Source organism: Opisthocomus hoazin, chromosome 27 (genome assembly GCF_030867145.1).
Source record: "Opisthocomus hoazin isolate bOpiHoa1 chromosome 27, bOpiHoa1.hap1, whole genome shotgun sequence".
In the NCBI taxonomy this organism is placed as follows: Eukaryota; Metazoa; Chordata; class Aves; order Opisthocomiformes; family Opisthocomidae; genus Opisthocomus; species Opisthocomus hoazin.
In genome coordinates, this window is record NC_134440.1 from 4,603,013 (window position 1) to 4,617,696 (window position 14,684).

Sequence of the window (14,684 nt, forward strand, 5' to 3'; positions counted from 1 at the left end):
TGTGAGAGCTGGTGGCTGTCTTGGGGAGATCCAGCTCACAGTGACTTACAGGTGTATTTGACTCCTCTCCTCTGAACGGTCCCTCCCGTGCTCTTATCCGCAGAGGATTAGCCTCTGCAGCAGAGCTCACAGCGTTTAGCTCTGGAGGTCCTGGCTTTGAGCTGTTGTTGGCCAAGACAGCAGTTGTCTGATAAGATGGTAGTGAAAATCAAGGAGACTCCATCTTAGAACTTGATAGACATGTTGAGACGACATCAGCGGGAAGCGAATCTTTCCCTGCTGTGGGAGAAAGCTGCTCTGTGAATGAGACTGATTCATGAAAACGCGACAGCACCGTCCCGAGAGAAGGAAGACGTCTGAATGTGGTGAGGCTGAATCGCCCCACGACCAGTTCAGGTACACGAGGAGCCGGGGGGATGCTGCAGAAAGGCGTTTTTTCCCCTTGGTGGGTGTGGGCTGAAGGGGTAACAGAAGTTAAGGTGGGGACATACAGGAGGTTGTGTGGTTGGTAGGGTTTCTGCTTGGTGCTGGTCATTGTTCCTTCAGTGAGTAGAGCCTGACGGTGTGCAAGAGGAGGCGGCATCTGGATCGGGGCCTCCCCGAAGGCAGAGATCCCTGCCTCCCTCCCCTGGATCCGCTCTCTGATGAGTTCCCCGGGCAGCAGTTGCCTCTGTAGGCAAGGAGACACCTTGCTGTCCTTGTTTCTGAATTGCCCTTTCCTTTGACGCCTTCTCTGTCTGCCAGCTGCGAGCCAGCCTGCGGTTGCTGAGGGTTCTGGACTAGTTGTTGTCCCACTCAAGGACACCGAATTAAGCTTCTGTGTCACCTTGTTTAAGTGCCTGATGAAATTAAACCTTGCCTGCCTGGATTGAGTGATGTATCTCTCTTTTTCTTTTTTTTTTTGTCTTGTCTTTTGTTTTTTTTAGGTAACTCAAATTGGAAAGTTTGTGTCTTCCTATAGGACCAGGAGAGGAAAGAAATCGTCTTTGAAAGAGCTTCCTTGGGTCAGGGGGGCTGTCACCTCCCAGGTCTCAGCTGTGCCCCACACTGCCAGTGCTTATTACATTAATCTTTGCTGAGGAGCACCTGGGGACAGTGGTGGCCACGGGTGTTTGAGACCCAGCCATGGGTGTCTCCTGGTAAAGGATCTTCTCCCAGCCAGAGGTTCTTGCTGCTCAGCTTCATTAGATGGCTAACTTAGGGGAAAAGAGCATCTGTTTGTTGTGTAAACAAGCAGCTTGTGTGAAAACATCATCTACATAGTATGTGTGATAGGGAAAATGTATGTCTTCACCGTAGCTGGATGCCCAAACTAAGGCTTTTACTCTGTGTCAGGCTTTACTAGGAAGCCAATCCTTATTTCTTTGTGACTTTCCCCTTTGGGCGTGCTTTTCACCCGGACAGATCTTGCACGTGCTGCCAGGAAGCACCAGATCTTTCTGATATCTCTGCACAGTCCTGGGTCACGTCAGCTTTCCATCTGTCGGGCAAGGTCTGGGGGGTTGTGCCATTTCAAGACCAACTAGATACGAATCTCCTGGGTCACTTCAGGGAATCTGCGAGGGTATTCCCGCCCTTTTTGTGGCCTGGCAAGCCCAATATTATTCTTAGAAGGCAAAGCAGAGTGTTTTTCAAGGACGCCCGACCAGAGGAATGTCGTTCTTCAGTGTGCGTGGGATGGAATCTGGGCTGGAGTTGGCCCGTGAGACTCAGTCTCTGAAGAACAGTTTTATTTACTCTGAGCCGCTCTTCCCCTCCAGTCAAGGATGTTCTCTTGCAACATAATTGGTCCCAGTTCCCACCTTAGAAAGCTGTGATGTTCCCTGCACTGCAGCTGCCTTTAATTTTGGGGAATTGTTAAAGTTCATGAAAACAGTCACGTTTTATGCCATCTGGTGCATGTGATGGAGCTAACCATCGCACGGGCGGCGGGCCGCGTGCTGGAATGGGAGCCAGCAGTGTCCTCGCTCTGTGCGTGCACCTTCTCAACCCACCTTCCCTCCTTTTGCATGGCCAGGTTTGCTTTTTTGAGCAAGGACTTCTCTTGCCACGTTGCTGTCCGGCGCACGTAGTCTCAGTCTTGGTTTGGGGTTCTCAGACTGCAGACGCTAAATAGTCGCGTTACGGTTTGGCAGGGGAGCCGCCTGCTCCATCCAAGGGCACAGCAGATAACAGCGTGACTGTCGAAGAGATCACAGCTAACCTAGACCTGGAGGTTGCCAGGAGAGAGCATTTTAAATACAATTTGGACGTCTGGTGCTAAGATGGTGAACAGGGATCTTGCAGTGAAGGATTTGAACGGTTGATGTGAAGGAGTAGGGATTGACCTGTTTCCACAGCATCGTTGCGCAGAGAATTAGTAGCATGTCCCATCTTGCTTGTTGCAGACATGAAATGATGCCGTTTCCTAGGAGCCCGGGTAAAACCGATGCCGCTGGTTTCATCTGTAATGCACAGAACCGTTTCTGTTGCCTTTTGAGGCCAAGAGGAAAAGCAAAGCTTTAAAAAAGAAAAAAATAAACAGAAAGAACTGCAGCTGGTTTAGGATTCTACAAAGTTTCTCCGAGTCCTCCAAACCTTTAATTGACTCGGGAGCATAAAATTGAGAAGGGGAGAGAGAGTGAGAGAGCGTGCAGAGTGGCGTGAGCGATTTGAATAATTTATTGTCCTTTGAAGTTGCAAGAGAAATTTCAGCTGCCTTGGGGAGTCATTTCTCCCCATTCCGAAAGGGTTTTTCCTTATTTTAAACTCATTCAGAGGATGGTAGTTTTGCATTTTCTGTATAATTAATGACCATAACTCCCCCCCACTCTCGCGCAACCTCTGAAGAGTGGTGGGGTGATGAAGCTTGGTGGTTTTTTTAATTAATGAAGTCAAATTAATTTGGCTCTGTCCCTCCCTCACCTCCATCAGATTTCGTGGATTTGTTCATAAATTAGTCTGAGCATGCCGGTCAGAGTGCTGACACTTAGAAATCTTTAGCCTGAACTTTGATTTGTTTGAATGGATTTCTAAAAGATGGTGTAGGTTTTTTTCGGTTCAGCTATTGAAGATCACCTGGAGACTGGCTCTCCTGGGATCATCTAGTGAGCCCGGGAGATCCTTCAGCTCTCGTTTTTCTTTGTCTGCCCACATGGGTAGGATCTGTTTGGTTTTGAGGGCTTTCTGTGTGGGGTTTTTTTCTTTATGAATGCTGTGGTACTCCCCGTTCCCAGTAAGATCTGCTGATTGTGGTTAATTCCAGTAGCTGCCACTTGAGGGACTGCCTTCTCCTGAAAGGAGGAGGCATCTTCTGCCCCGGTGCCTGCAGAGGCTGCGTTACAGCCTGCGGGTGAGGAGCCGTCCCTCACACCTCTTGGCAGGTCTCAGACACGAGCGGGAGCCTGGCCTTCTAAAAAACCCTCCGCTTCCTCGGTCATTGTCTTTGGATGAAGAATTGAAGAGGTCCTTGCTGCTGCTTTTCCATTTCTCTCTCAGTCGCGTGTCGCAGTGTTTTTCAGGCTCGCTGAGTCTCTGGTTATCCCAAAGCTGAACTTGTTAGGGTCCCACTGCTGTCAGTTCTCAGCGCTGTTGTTGGATTCTCTCTTTTTTTTCTTCTTTTGTTTTGATGTGCCCACTACAAATCTGAATGATGACTGTTGTGGTTCAGAGACAGAAATTGTAATGACTCGTGTGGTAGGAGCCAAAGTTCAAGATTGTTAAAGGTTGTTTTCATCCATTAGTCATGGCTTTATTAGGTTTTGGTTTCTTGATTTCAAGATCTCCCATCCTGAGCTCCCTTGACATCCCAGTCCCAACACTGATGAGCAGTACAAGCTCACAATATACTGTTAAGGCCCAGGGTAAGGTGTTTGAAGCTTGTATACCAAGAATTTCCTTTTGTTCCATGGGAATTTGGGCTGAAGTCTCTCACCAGAGGTCGGATAGGAAAGATGTAACAAGCCTCTGAAAATACCAAAAATTCTGTGCGCTAGGAATTACACCTTGCCCTTTTCCTGCAGACCAGGAGACTTCCTCTCTTGCCTGAAAGAAAGAAGCAGACAGCAGCTAGTAAGTGGAAGTAATGTAGCTTTGATTTATAGGAGTAAAGGAGCAGAGTTTTATCAGACGATATATTATTTATCTGATGTGCCTTTCATCCCCAAATGATCCCTGCATGCATGTATTAGCTAGCAAATCTTGCTTGGGATCATTCATCTACTGTACGTAGCGCTGGAGCCCCTTCGGAGCTGGCGATGCGAGGCGGGGAACCTAGCTACGTGTTTACGTTTTGCAAAGGTCTTTGTCGTGTCACTGAACCAAGGATCAGAACTGATCTCCCTGATCGCGTCCTTGGGGCTTCCAGCACTGCGCTTTCTCTGAAAGACCGTGAGATGCAGAAGCTTGTAGCAGTTTGTTTTCCCCATTGCTGCTGACTCTGCTGTCACTTCTCAGCAGCTCAGGACCTCTGCTGGGCTATATTAAGATGGCGTGGCCCCCTGGGAGTTGGGATCCTTGCTCTTTAAGCTTTTTCTTCTTTCAGGCTTGTCCCACAGGAGGTGGTTTTTCCTGGTATCCCCCATAGACTCTGATTCTGCAGTGACTCAGAGCAGCGGAAGTTGAGTGAAGAGCCCAGTCCTTTCTGGCTGTGTCTTTCCTAGGCAGGGGGTGAATCGAGCTTCTCCGGGACGCCAATATCGATGACACAGCTGGAGGAGAAGCTGTCGTAGCAACATGGCAGAACGAGAGCTCCCTGCCTCAAGCTTCTGGTTGCAAACAGTCTGGGATTGCTGTCATGACATTGATGGACAAGGGGCCCTCATTAAGTTGCCAGGATAGCTCCTTGGGTTTCTTGCTCTTGCTCTGCTCTGGGTTATTATGCCTTGTTATAGGACTTGTGGACAAATATGGAATGAGATGTTGTTACAGTTGATTGAAAGCAGTTGTGTACCCTCAGGGTCCTGGCCGGCCACGCTGCTGAGGCTGCGTGTGCTCCTGTGCTTGCTGGCCCTTCAGCGGCTGGTCCCGGGGCTGCCATCTGACATGACAGCCTTGGTTGTCTACTTCAGCTCTTGCTGGTCCCAGCAGCAACTTTCTTCCCACGATTGTGTTGTAGTGCCAGAAGGTAAACGAGGAGCGTGGCCAGAGATCTGTCTGCGTTACCACCTCCTTGCTCCTTTGCCCCTGGGTTTGATTTGTACCGGGGAGGGAGGGTGGAAGCACCCTGTGCGGGGTGCAGGCAGTAAGCAGAGAGAGGAGCAGTTATTACACCTGGAGCATTCTCCATCTGAGTTGGTAAGAGAAGGTAGGTGGGGAAACTGAGGCACGGGAAGAGGATATTTGTGGAGTGGAGCCACAGAATGTATTGAAAACAAAACTCAGTCTTGTATCTTTAGATCACGTTCCTTCTTGCACATGCTCCAGGCACTGCTAAATGCCGCTGCTTTTCCATCCTTATGTGCAGTAGTGATGCTGGGCACCAGCTGCCTGTCACGTTTGCTGTCCTTTACTGCCAAAAGGCAGATCCCTTCACCCCCACTGTTCATCCCCTATTTCTCATTCATTAAACTGAAGTCCACATGGTGCTCTGGCCTTCCACCATGCCACAGCTCTCAAAGGATGGGTCGTTTCTGGTGTGTGCACACCACATGGCGTGAGGCACCAGATACCAGTTTGCCTGTGTTAGGGGGGGACAGAGGGCAGAAGAAGGTCCAGAATACCATCCTGCTCCCTGCAGAACAGGGATAGCTCTCTGTCCTGTCCCGTAGAGCGGTTTGCATCCTGTGTATGTGTATCATTACCGTGTGCCCTATACAAACGGATGTACGATCGTAGCCTGGAGAATCTGGTATGACTTTGTACTGGCTGCTGTTCCCATGTGATAAGGCACGGTCCCATCCCTGAAAACTAGCAGTTTAAACAGACCAGAAGGGAGGATTATGCTTCCCCTCCAGCAGGCTGGATAACGTGGTTTTTCTCACCTTGGGTGTCAGAACTAGGAACAGATCTTTGGTAGCCTGAGTCTCATCCTGGCTCCACTGCTGCAGGCTCGTAGCTCTGCTTCCAAAGGGTCTGTCTCTGAGTGCAGCACAAACAGGAGCCTGAAGGCTGTGTGGATGTGCCAGATCCCCAAAACTGCAAGCCTCGTGGCAAGAACAGCTTGGTGTGGTGCTGGCTGTGAAGGGTCTGCTGCTTCCTCCTGGCCGAGGAGGAAGGTGGGAGCTGGCAGCACAGGCAGACGTCGGAAGGGAGCGGGTGCTGGGGTTGTTGGACAGCCAGGGTGGTAAAGGTGTGTGAAATGAGTTCGTGATCTTTCTCATCCGTTTTCTGCTTGTGTTAAATCCTGTGCTGGGTCACATCCTTCACTGCTGTCCTTCCTTCTCTGGGGACTTGCAGGAAAGCAGAGGGGGTAATCTTTCAAGTGACATTCCCCTGTGTCCAACAAGGGAAAAGCCTGCATTCACCTGTGCATAGCCCGGCTTTTCTGAGTCAGGTAAGGGCTGTGTTGCATCAGCAGCAGGGGAATAGCAAAGTGGAAGTATTTCACTTCTAAAAAACCATCCTCGATCTTTTTTTACCCTCCTTTCCCCAACCTTGCCAGTCCCGTCTGCCTGAAGGGAGCCAAGAGCTGCTGACAGTAAGAGGAAATCTCTGTCTGAAGCCTATGATTATCCTGTCTGCCTTCCCAGAAAAGGCCAGTTGGGGAGCAAGCGTGCTTCTGTTTCATGGACCGGCCCTGCGTTCTGCTGCCTCCCCAATTACTGCTTAATGGACTTTTTATGATGATAAGACGACTGGGTTGGGGAGAAGTTATTGACGGGGAAATGGAATATAATTCACTCCCTGTTTGTTTGTTCTGTCAGAAAACCCTCATTTTAATTTTACTTGTGAGGCACTGAGAAACAGCCCTCCGAAAAAAAGTGCAAAATCTGTCAATAAAACCCTGGAATTCAAGGGGACCAGAGTCTCGCCTGGACCTGTCCAAGGGATCTTTCCAGTCTTGTGGAGTGTCTCCGTAGACGCCCTCCCCACAGCCTGCATCAGTCCTCCTCCCCGTTTGCAGCTCTTCTCACTCCTCTCCTGAAGAAAAATGTAAATTATGGAGCCATCTTTCTTGCCTCTACCCCTCTTGCAAGCTCCCCCGCTCCCTAATGCTGCTGCTTTGAAATGCGTACCCATTCCAAACATCGCATTCTTGCTCCCCACTCTCCATCTGTCTCGGATTTGGCTGCTCTCTCCTGCTTTCATCTGCTCCTCTATCTAATCTTCACTTCCTTGCTCTGGCTCTGAACACCTCCCTCCTCTCCATCTTGCTCCAGTTCTCTTGCCTTTTCCCTGTTGGTCTCTCCTCTCCTTATCCCCACTGGTTTTCCCATCCTTCCCTCTGCTCTCCCCCTGAGCTTCCCCCACTCATCAGTGTCACGAAGCCGTTCTCTGCTCCTCTGGCCGTGCCTCCCTGGCTGTCCCCAGCTGCTCAGCGCTCCCACCCCGATCCCTCCAACGCAGGGCGTGCATCGGCTGCGTGCCAGCAGACCGCAGCGGCACGTGTGTGGAAAACACGTGTCCTAAACCAGCAAACAAAACCCCGCAGTGCGTGGCCGGACCCCAGTCTCACATTCCCGGAGAGGTTTTTAGGAGAGGAGATGAAAGCACTGCCGCCCAGGGCTCTAGCTGGGGATGTACCTCGGGCTCCTGCTCCAGTTGTGAGCCTGTCAGCAGTTGTGGAAAATGGAGATGGAGTTTCACTAGATCAGCAGAAAGTTTTAGCCCAAAAACCAAAAGGAAAGGGGAGCTGGAGGAGAAGAGGGGAGTTTAACTCCTTGCATGCAGGTGAGAATGCCATCAGATTCCTTCCTGGCTGCTCGTGAAGTTAGCGAGGGGTGAGAAGTAGGAAAGAGAGATGTTCCTGTTCAAGCTAACGTGACCTGGTTCTTGGGAGATTGCAAAGCCTATGTTTGGCTTTTGGTTTTTATCTTCTTCTCCCCCAAAGAAGTACATGTGGAGAAAGTCTCTGAGTTCTGTCTCTAGTGATTTTTGTGCTTATTTTGCTTTCTTTGTGGTGTTTAGAGGCTGTAGTTGTGTGCGATACCACCTCGGGTGTGGAGAGCTGAGCGGATCTGGCCTGCGACCATGCTTTGCTCCAAGTTGCTTGTAGTGTCTAGAGCAAGGTGGGCAGGTCTGGGTGTGAGAAATGAGGACTGTCACCTCCGTGTGCCAGACCGAGGTGCAGGGAAGGGCGAGAGCCCAAGGTCAGCCCAGTCCGCGTCGGGGCCAGAGAGCTGAATCCTGATCGTGGGAATCATCTGGAGCCTGGAAGAGCAGATTGGGGAGTGCTGACGCTAACAGCAAAATAACACAGACTGTGAACGGCTTAACGGCCTCATCTTTGCCTTTGTTCTTGAAAGGCAGAGGGGGGTGTGTGTGTGTGTGTGTATGCACAAAAAAGGGCGAATTTTGATCCGTTCCGTGTTTTTGAGCTAGGATAAAGGTTGTCATTGGCTAACGTGCCCTGAATCTCTCCCGTAGCGTGGGCATGCTCTCACGGTGGGCAGCTCCGCGGGGAAGTGTCGAGCTCAGCGCCACGGGGCCGTTTGTTGAAGGTCGACCGGGAACGGTGGGCAGAAGGACGGCTGCGATAAGCCAGCAAACGCCGGGAAAATGGCCTGCCTGCTGCGCTCTTGCTTTTCCTTTAGTTTCTTCGGCGGGTGTCGGGTACAGCGGAGAGCCTGCCCCGTTCCCCAGGGTGGGGATAATGAGGGTTTATTCAGTATTTATTCACCAGCGCCGGAGGAGCTGAAACGCGGCTCTTGGTGTGCCGGCGCCGTGGGTCGGCGGGACCGGCGCGTGGGCCTCCGCCACAGCGCTGGCGACGGGGACGGGCGGCACCGAAAATGGAAGCAAAACCTTTTAAAACACGCGTTTTGTAGCTGGCTTGCTTTTGTCTCGGCGAATTGCTGCCGCTGTGGGCGAGGGGCCAGAGGAAGGAGTGAGCGGCATGTCCTTGTCTGTGGCCCGTTGTTGAGGTGCTTGCCTGGCAGGACCAGAAACAAGGACAAGCCACTTACTCCTTCCAGGCTGGCAGGAGGGGGCTGCAGAAGGGGGGGTTTTCAGCACAGGGGTGGGTTTTGCCATCAAAAATCACTGCCAGGTCCTGCTGTGGGGCTGGCGACAAGGGGAGAGATCGGGGGGGGGGGGGGGGGGGCAGGAGGAAGCCGAGGCGTGGAGGCACCACGGGGAGAGCCTGCGGGGCGGAGGGACGGCTTGCACACACACTGCCCGTTCCCTCCCAAAACTGGGGGAAATAATACAGTAACGTGGCCAGGGACCATCCTGGGGCCTTCTCCTTGGCACCTGCGGGGCGAGAGAGGCCTGTTGCTGTGGCAGTGGTGCCTCCAGGCCTTCCCCGTGGGGAGCAGGTGGAAGGGGACATGGCGGACATGTTGTCCCTCTCCCTGTGGGAACCGCTTGCTGCCTCGGACCTGCCCCAGAGCTGGCAGGTGGTAGGTCAGCAATTTAGATCACAGTTGGGTCTCCCAGCCATTTTGGCAGCGAAGTCTGCGGGGTCTTCTCTTCCCCCATGGCGGGGAGGTGGAGGGCTGTGTGCCGCCGGCTGGTCCCGCGCCCCTCGGTGCTGAGGGGTTACCTCAAGAGCTTCATGGCGCGGGGCAGGTTCTGGCCGTACGCGTGTGCCCTGCGCCCAGGCTGGAGCAGCAGGCAGCTGTCTTCGGGCTGCTCTTGTTGGCCAACCCCATACATTTCCCAGCTTGTCGCGTACTCCTGAGCTGGCACCAAGGCATTTTGGCTGAGGGTGGCTGGGAGGATGTCAAGGTATTGATCTGGCAGGCTGGCACAAAATGCTTCGAGAATCAATATGGTCTCAGAAAGGCCCAGGGAGGTCAATATTTTCCCAGCGGGACCTGCCTGTCTCCTTCCCCGCATTCAGGCTAACTCTGGTTGGCCTTCCTGGAACTACCCGGAGAGCTGGGAAGTGGCTGCCGGCTGCCACACCGGTTTTACGCCGCCCTCAGCACTGCCAGCGCGTCATTCGACTGCCGTAGCCGAGCTGGTGCGAGTTCTCCCCTCAGCTTTGCCGGCCGTCTCCCATTTGGTGGCTGGAGCACAGTGAGGTGCTGTAGGGAAAGCTGCTCCTACCCTGTGCTGTGTTCTGTGAGGCTGAAGGCATCCCCAACCTCCCTGTCCCTCTGTGAACCCCCCTGCAGTGCTGGCGGGAGGGCAGCCGTCGCAGTCCGCAGCCCGGGCTGACAGGAGGCAAGGAGGAAGGATCCGTGCTGCAAGTTCCTGGCTGTGGTTTTGCTTTTTCTCCGCCGAGCACCCCGCTCCCCCTCAGCTGTCAGCTCAGATACATTCAGCTCATTTGTGCTCCTGCCTCTGTCACCCCTGAAACCACCTCTGGGTTCTCCATCCCTTTCTCTGGCTTTTGATGTTTCAGACAGGCATATGGTGACCGGCGTGTCTCCCTCGCTCCTCGTCCATCACCCGCTATTCGCCATGGCAGCAGTTCCTGAGGGACATTTGGGTTTAAAGAGTGAGATGTCCCCTCCTTTTCCCCACTCCTACAGCTTTCAAGCTTCCTTGCTGTAAAGCTGCTCAGGCTGTTTTGGCATCTGTGCATCATTAGCAGGGAGATGTTGGGGGTTTTTTACATGGCTGCATTTGAAGAACTTCTTCTGCTTTGGTGTCACATGAAAGAAGGAAGGAAAGAGAGGTGAGGAAGGAAAGGTGAGGCAGCAGCGTTTTCCTCTTCTCTGAGGAAGGCTGCCTTGGTGTGCAGCCCTTGTGCGTGGGCTGACGTTGTACCGTGCTCCTCTAGTGGGTGTGCCTTGGGGATGAGCAGGAGACCCTACCCTTACACCTTGCAGCTTCTTCTCAAAGTCTGCGTTGGAATTCACAAAACCCCAGCCATAGATGTGCCTCATGTCCCTTCGGAACAGATGCCGGCACCGCCCGGGTTTCTCTAGCGCCGTGCTTTGGCAAGCGAAGCCAGCTGGAGGTTGTCTGCGTAGGGGTGAGCACACGGTCCCATCGGCCGCCCTCGAGAGCGGCCGGGGACGCGGGGCAGGAGCGGAGCTGTCGGGAAGGAGCGTGTGTGCTGGGCGTCTCTGCGGGTGCAGTCACAGAGCGCGGGGTGGGTGGTGAATACGTGTCTCTTCCTTACGGTGGGGCAGCTCTCCAGCGTGTGGCTTGCCCCGGCCGCTGGTTTTGAGGAGCGTGTAGGTGGTGGGCAGGAGCGAAAGGTTCTCTTTGACTTGATGGCTTTCCATTGAGCTGTAGAGAGGCATCACAGGTACACAGCAGCCACCTGGTGTTCTCAACCTTCTCTCCCGAGACCAGACTCTGCAGGAAGCCCCTCGTAGTAGGAAAATTCTTTTAAGTTCTGGATTTTTCCATTCCTGTTTTGATACTGCAGAAAAACAGGTTCTGCTAGTGTGTGAGCAAAGAAAGGGGAAAAAGAAGAATCTCTTGTGACCCCTGGACCTAGGTGGAACTCAAACTCGGTCTTTCCAAGACTGACTTGTTCACAGCTCTCCGTGAGGGAAGTTTGGTGAAGTGATACAAAATCTCCTGGACTGCAAGTATGTCATTTGGAAAATGCCTGTCTCTGATTTTTATTTATTTACTTAAAACAGAGGCCCTGGAATCTTGGCAAATGAGGGGAAACACGTAAGCCCCTCGGAGTGAGCTGACAGAGTTTCAGTTTCGCGTGGCACCTTGTTCCTGCGTTTGCAGGCTTTCGGAGCGGCTTGCGGAGCTGAAGGCTGAATTCGAACCGCGTGCTTCGCTGCGAGCTGGCCCTGGCGCGGCAGAGCGGTGGTGTTCCTACGCGGCACGTAGGAATCCGTTTCAGCTTTGTATCATCACCACCTCGCCTGCGATAGCGCTGGCTTTCTCTTTCCCGGGGGGAGAGGGCTGTTCCGCGGTCGGCGTGGGCCGCGGTGACGAGCGCGGCAGTGACGGGGGGTGCATAGGTGGAGAGCGCGAAGGGTGTTTGGGGGGGGAGAATCAACGTCTGGAGCTCGGAGGCTTGTGCAGTTTTAAAGTCAACAACTTAGCTTTTATTTTTCACTGGTTTTCCAAGTGAGTAGCAAAGTCCAATAGGTTGTTTGGGGGGGATTTTTGTTTGGTTTCTTGTCTTTTGTCTCTCGCTGTCTAGGAGGGAGTTCACCGTAGGCAGTTCAGCCTTGCAGTGAGCTCAGAAAAGCGGTGTTCACGGAGCAGATCAGCTTCCCCATTACCACGCGCTGAGTCAACGGAGGTCCCCAAAAAGGGATGCTGAGCAATGACTCCAAATTCGCGATTTTTTGTAGCACTGTCCCTTCCTTCAGGACAGAAATAGAACCTTGTTTTTCTCCTCAGCTGTGCTCTCATCATACTGCTGCACCCATTTAAATGTATATGTGACATTAAGGATTATTAGGGGCTTTTATTTTAGGAAATGAACTTGCATCAGTAAAGTGTTCTTAAAAGCCCTGGCCATTTTTGGCTGTCCCTGCAGAATTGACTTCTGCAAGCTTTTCAGATATTGAACTGAGGAGAAGAGAGGAAGGAAGTCAGGTTGCGGACAGAGTGAGCATTGATATTTTAGCCTGAAGCAAAGTTTGGGTTTTGCCTTTCTCAGATGGAAGACAGATTTCCCAGTGCCAGCACCTCCAGTGGGACTTGCTTGATAACCTTTAGCTGTAACATTGCGAAGAAGACTCTGACCTCTAAATATAGATTTGGATATTTATAAATCTGGTGCTTTGTACACACAGCATTCGGTGGGACGTAAACAGCTCCAGCAAATTGTATTTACCTCCAGCATGGAAACAAATGCTTGATTGCATCACATGAGCTTGCTCAGTGGCTTTTATTTATATACTGCTGGCCACACCAGGCAGGGAGAGGGGGAACGCTTCCTTTTGTCTTTCGACCCCTAAAAGACCCTGGAGACTTCTCTTTAGCTACCATTTGCCCTCTTCTTAGGCTCTTTGGTAGGCTGTTTACATCTTGTTTTATAGACTCTGAGTATGTACATACAAATATACACATTTCGGAGTCATGTGGTCTACTTTTCTCAAGAATAACAGACGGCAACTTTATGATCTGAGTGATTTTATTTGAACGCAGCTGTGGCCTTGTAATTTAAATATTTCAATAAATTTTAAACTAACTAGATGAGAGGAAACTGTGCAGGGAAAACGGGTTAGAGCATGGAAAGAGGATTCCCTGAGGGTAGAGGCAGTATGGGCTCTGCACAAACACTTCTGGCATCATCTTCCTCTCATCAGAAGGCCCTTGATACCTTCCTTGGTCAGAAAGCCCATCCCAGCTTCTCTTCCCCTCCTTGCAGAGGTGCTCTTGAAGGCAGTCAGACATGGGTGGAAATTGGTGGCACGGGGTGAGGGAGAGGTGCTGCGAGCTCAAGTGTTGTTCCCTTGGGTCCAGGCTGGCTCAAATGCAACCCAAACTCTGAATACGTTTATTCAGGCATCGCTGCACCTTGGAGCATCTGGTTATGAGAGGCCTTTGAGGAGCTTTTGGCTTCTTCCTTCAGCAGTGTGAATTCCTTGGTTTTCTCCGAAGTCTCACGGTGAGAAGAGGGGAAGGGAGAGCTGCAGGAGCAGACTGCAGGCTTGGCTTGCCGTGCTCTTGGGCTTGATAGCTGGATTGTTGTGAAATTATAACGACTTGAGTTTGTTGGGCTGTATCCTGTCAGCTTGCCTGTTCCAAAGGATGGCGTGCCTGTTGCTGGGCAAATGTACCCGTGAGGGCCAGAGGGAAGACATGCAGATAAAACCAGGGGTGTTACTACAAACCAAGGAGGTTTCGTGTCCTAATGCCACTGGCATCAGCCTGTTTCACACCATCATCCTCAAGATCTCACATGCTCCATTTATTTCGTGGTCCTTCTCCTACGTTTTACCCCTGCCTTGGCTATTTTTGTATACATCTCTCCCATTCCTTTGTGTTTTGTTCATCTGCTGGGATCCGGGGAGTGCAATTCAGTGTTTGTAGATGTTGTTTTCAGCTCTACCAGCTTTTGGTGATGATCATTAGACAGGCTTTGCAAGGGCAATTTCCCCTGGGAAAAACAGTTTAAAAGTCCACTTTTCAGGAGTAAAAGCGGCTTAGCAACATCACCGCATTGAAATCTCTTTGTAGGATCAGACCCTTAATCACTTTGTGCTGTAGCTGCTTCATATGTAAAATGGAGGTAAAGTTTAATTTCATCTGGGATGATTAGAGAATAGCAGTAATAATGCTCCTATTAATTATAAACAGTCTTTATTAGAGTTTGGCTTTCCTTGTGCCAATGATATTTCTTTTTTTCATAAAGGTCCCCCTGTGTTCATTAAAAAACCTGTGGACCAAATCGGTGTGTCGGGAGGGGTGGCCTCCTTTGTATGCCAAGCGACTGGAGACCCAAAACCACGGGTCACCTGGAACAAGAAAGGGAAGAAAGTGAACTCTCAGAGGTTTGAGGTAAGAGATGTCCTTGAAATCTGTGTCTGTGTGTGTGTAAAGAGAGAGAGACTGACACAAAGCAGCTAGTGCTCTTGTTTGGCCATTCTCAGACCCGATAATAAGGGGAGGTTTGGAAGGGGAGGAGTTTTAACAGCAGGAGGAGTGAAATGCAAGCTCTTGGCCATGTCAACAGCTGGGTTTGTTCCAAAGCAAGAGAGAACTTGGCTCACTTACGTTAT

At 51.5% G+C, this 14,684-nt stretch overlaps 1 protein-coding gene across 22 annotated transcripts in view; it reads left to right on the forward strand.

Annotated features, from left to right (window-relative positions):
* Window positions 1-14,684, forward strand: part of PTPRS (protein tyrosine phosphatase receptor type S) — a 166,005-nt gene that overhangs the window by 70,037 nt on the left and 81,284 nt on the right. For all 22 annotated transcript variants that reach the window (XM_075444333.1, XM_075444341.1, XM_075444338.1 and 19 more), the window contains exon 3: window positions 14,318-14,463. In XM_075444333.1, coding sequence (XP_075300448.1) covers window positions 14,318-14,463 — 146 coding nt within the window. The remainder of the gene's footprint in view (window positions 1-14,317; window positions 14,464-14,684) is intronic.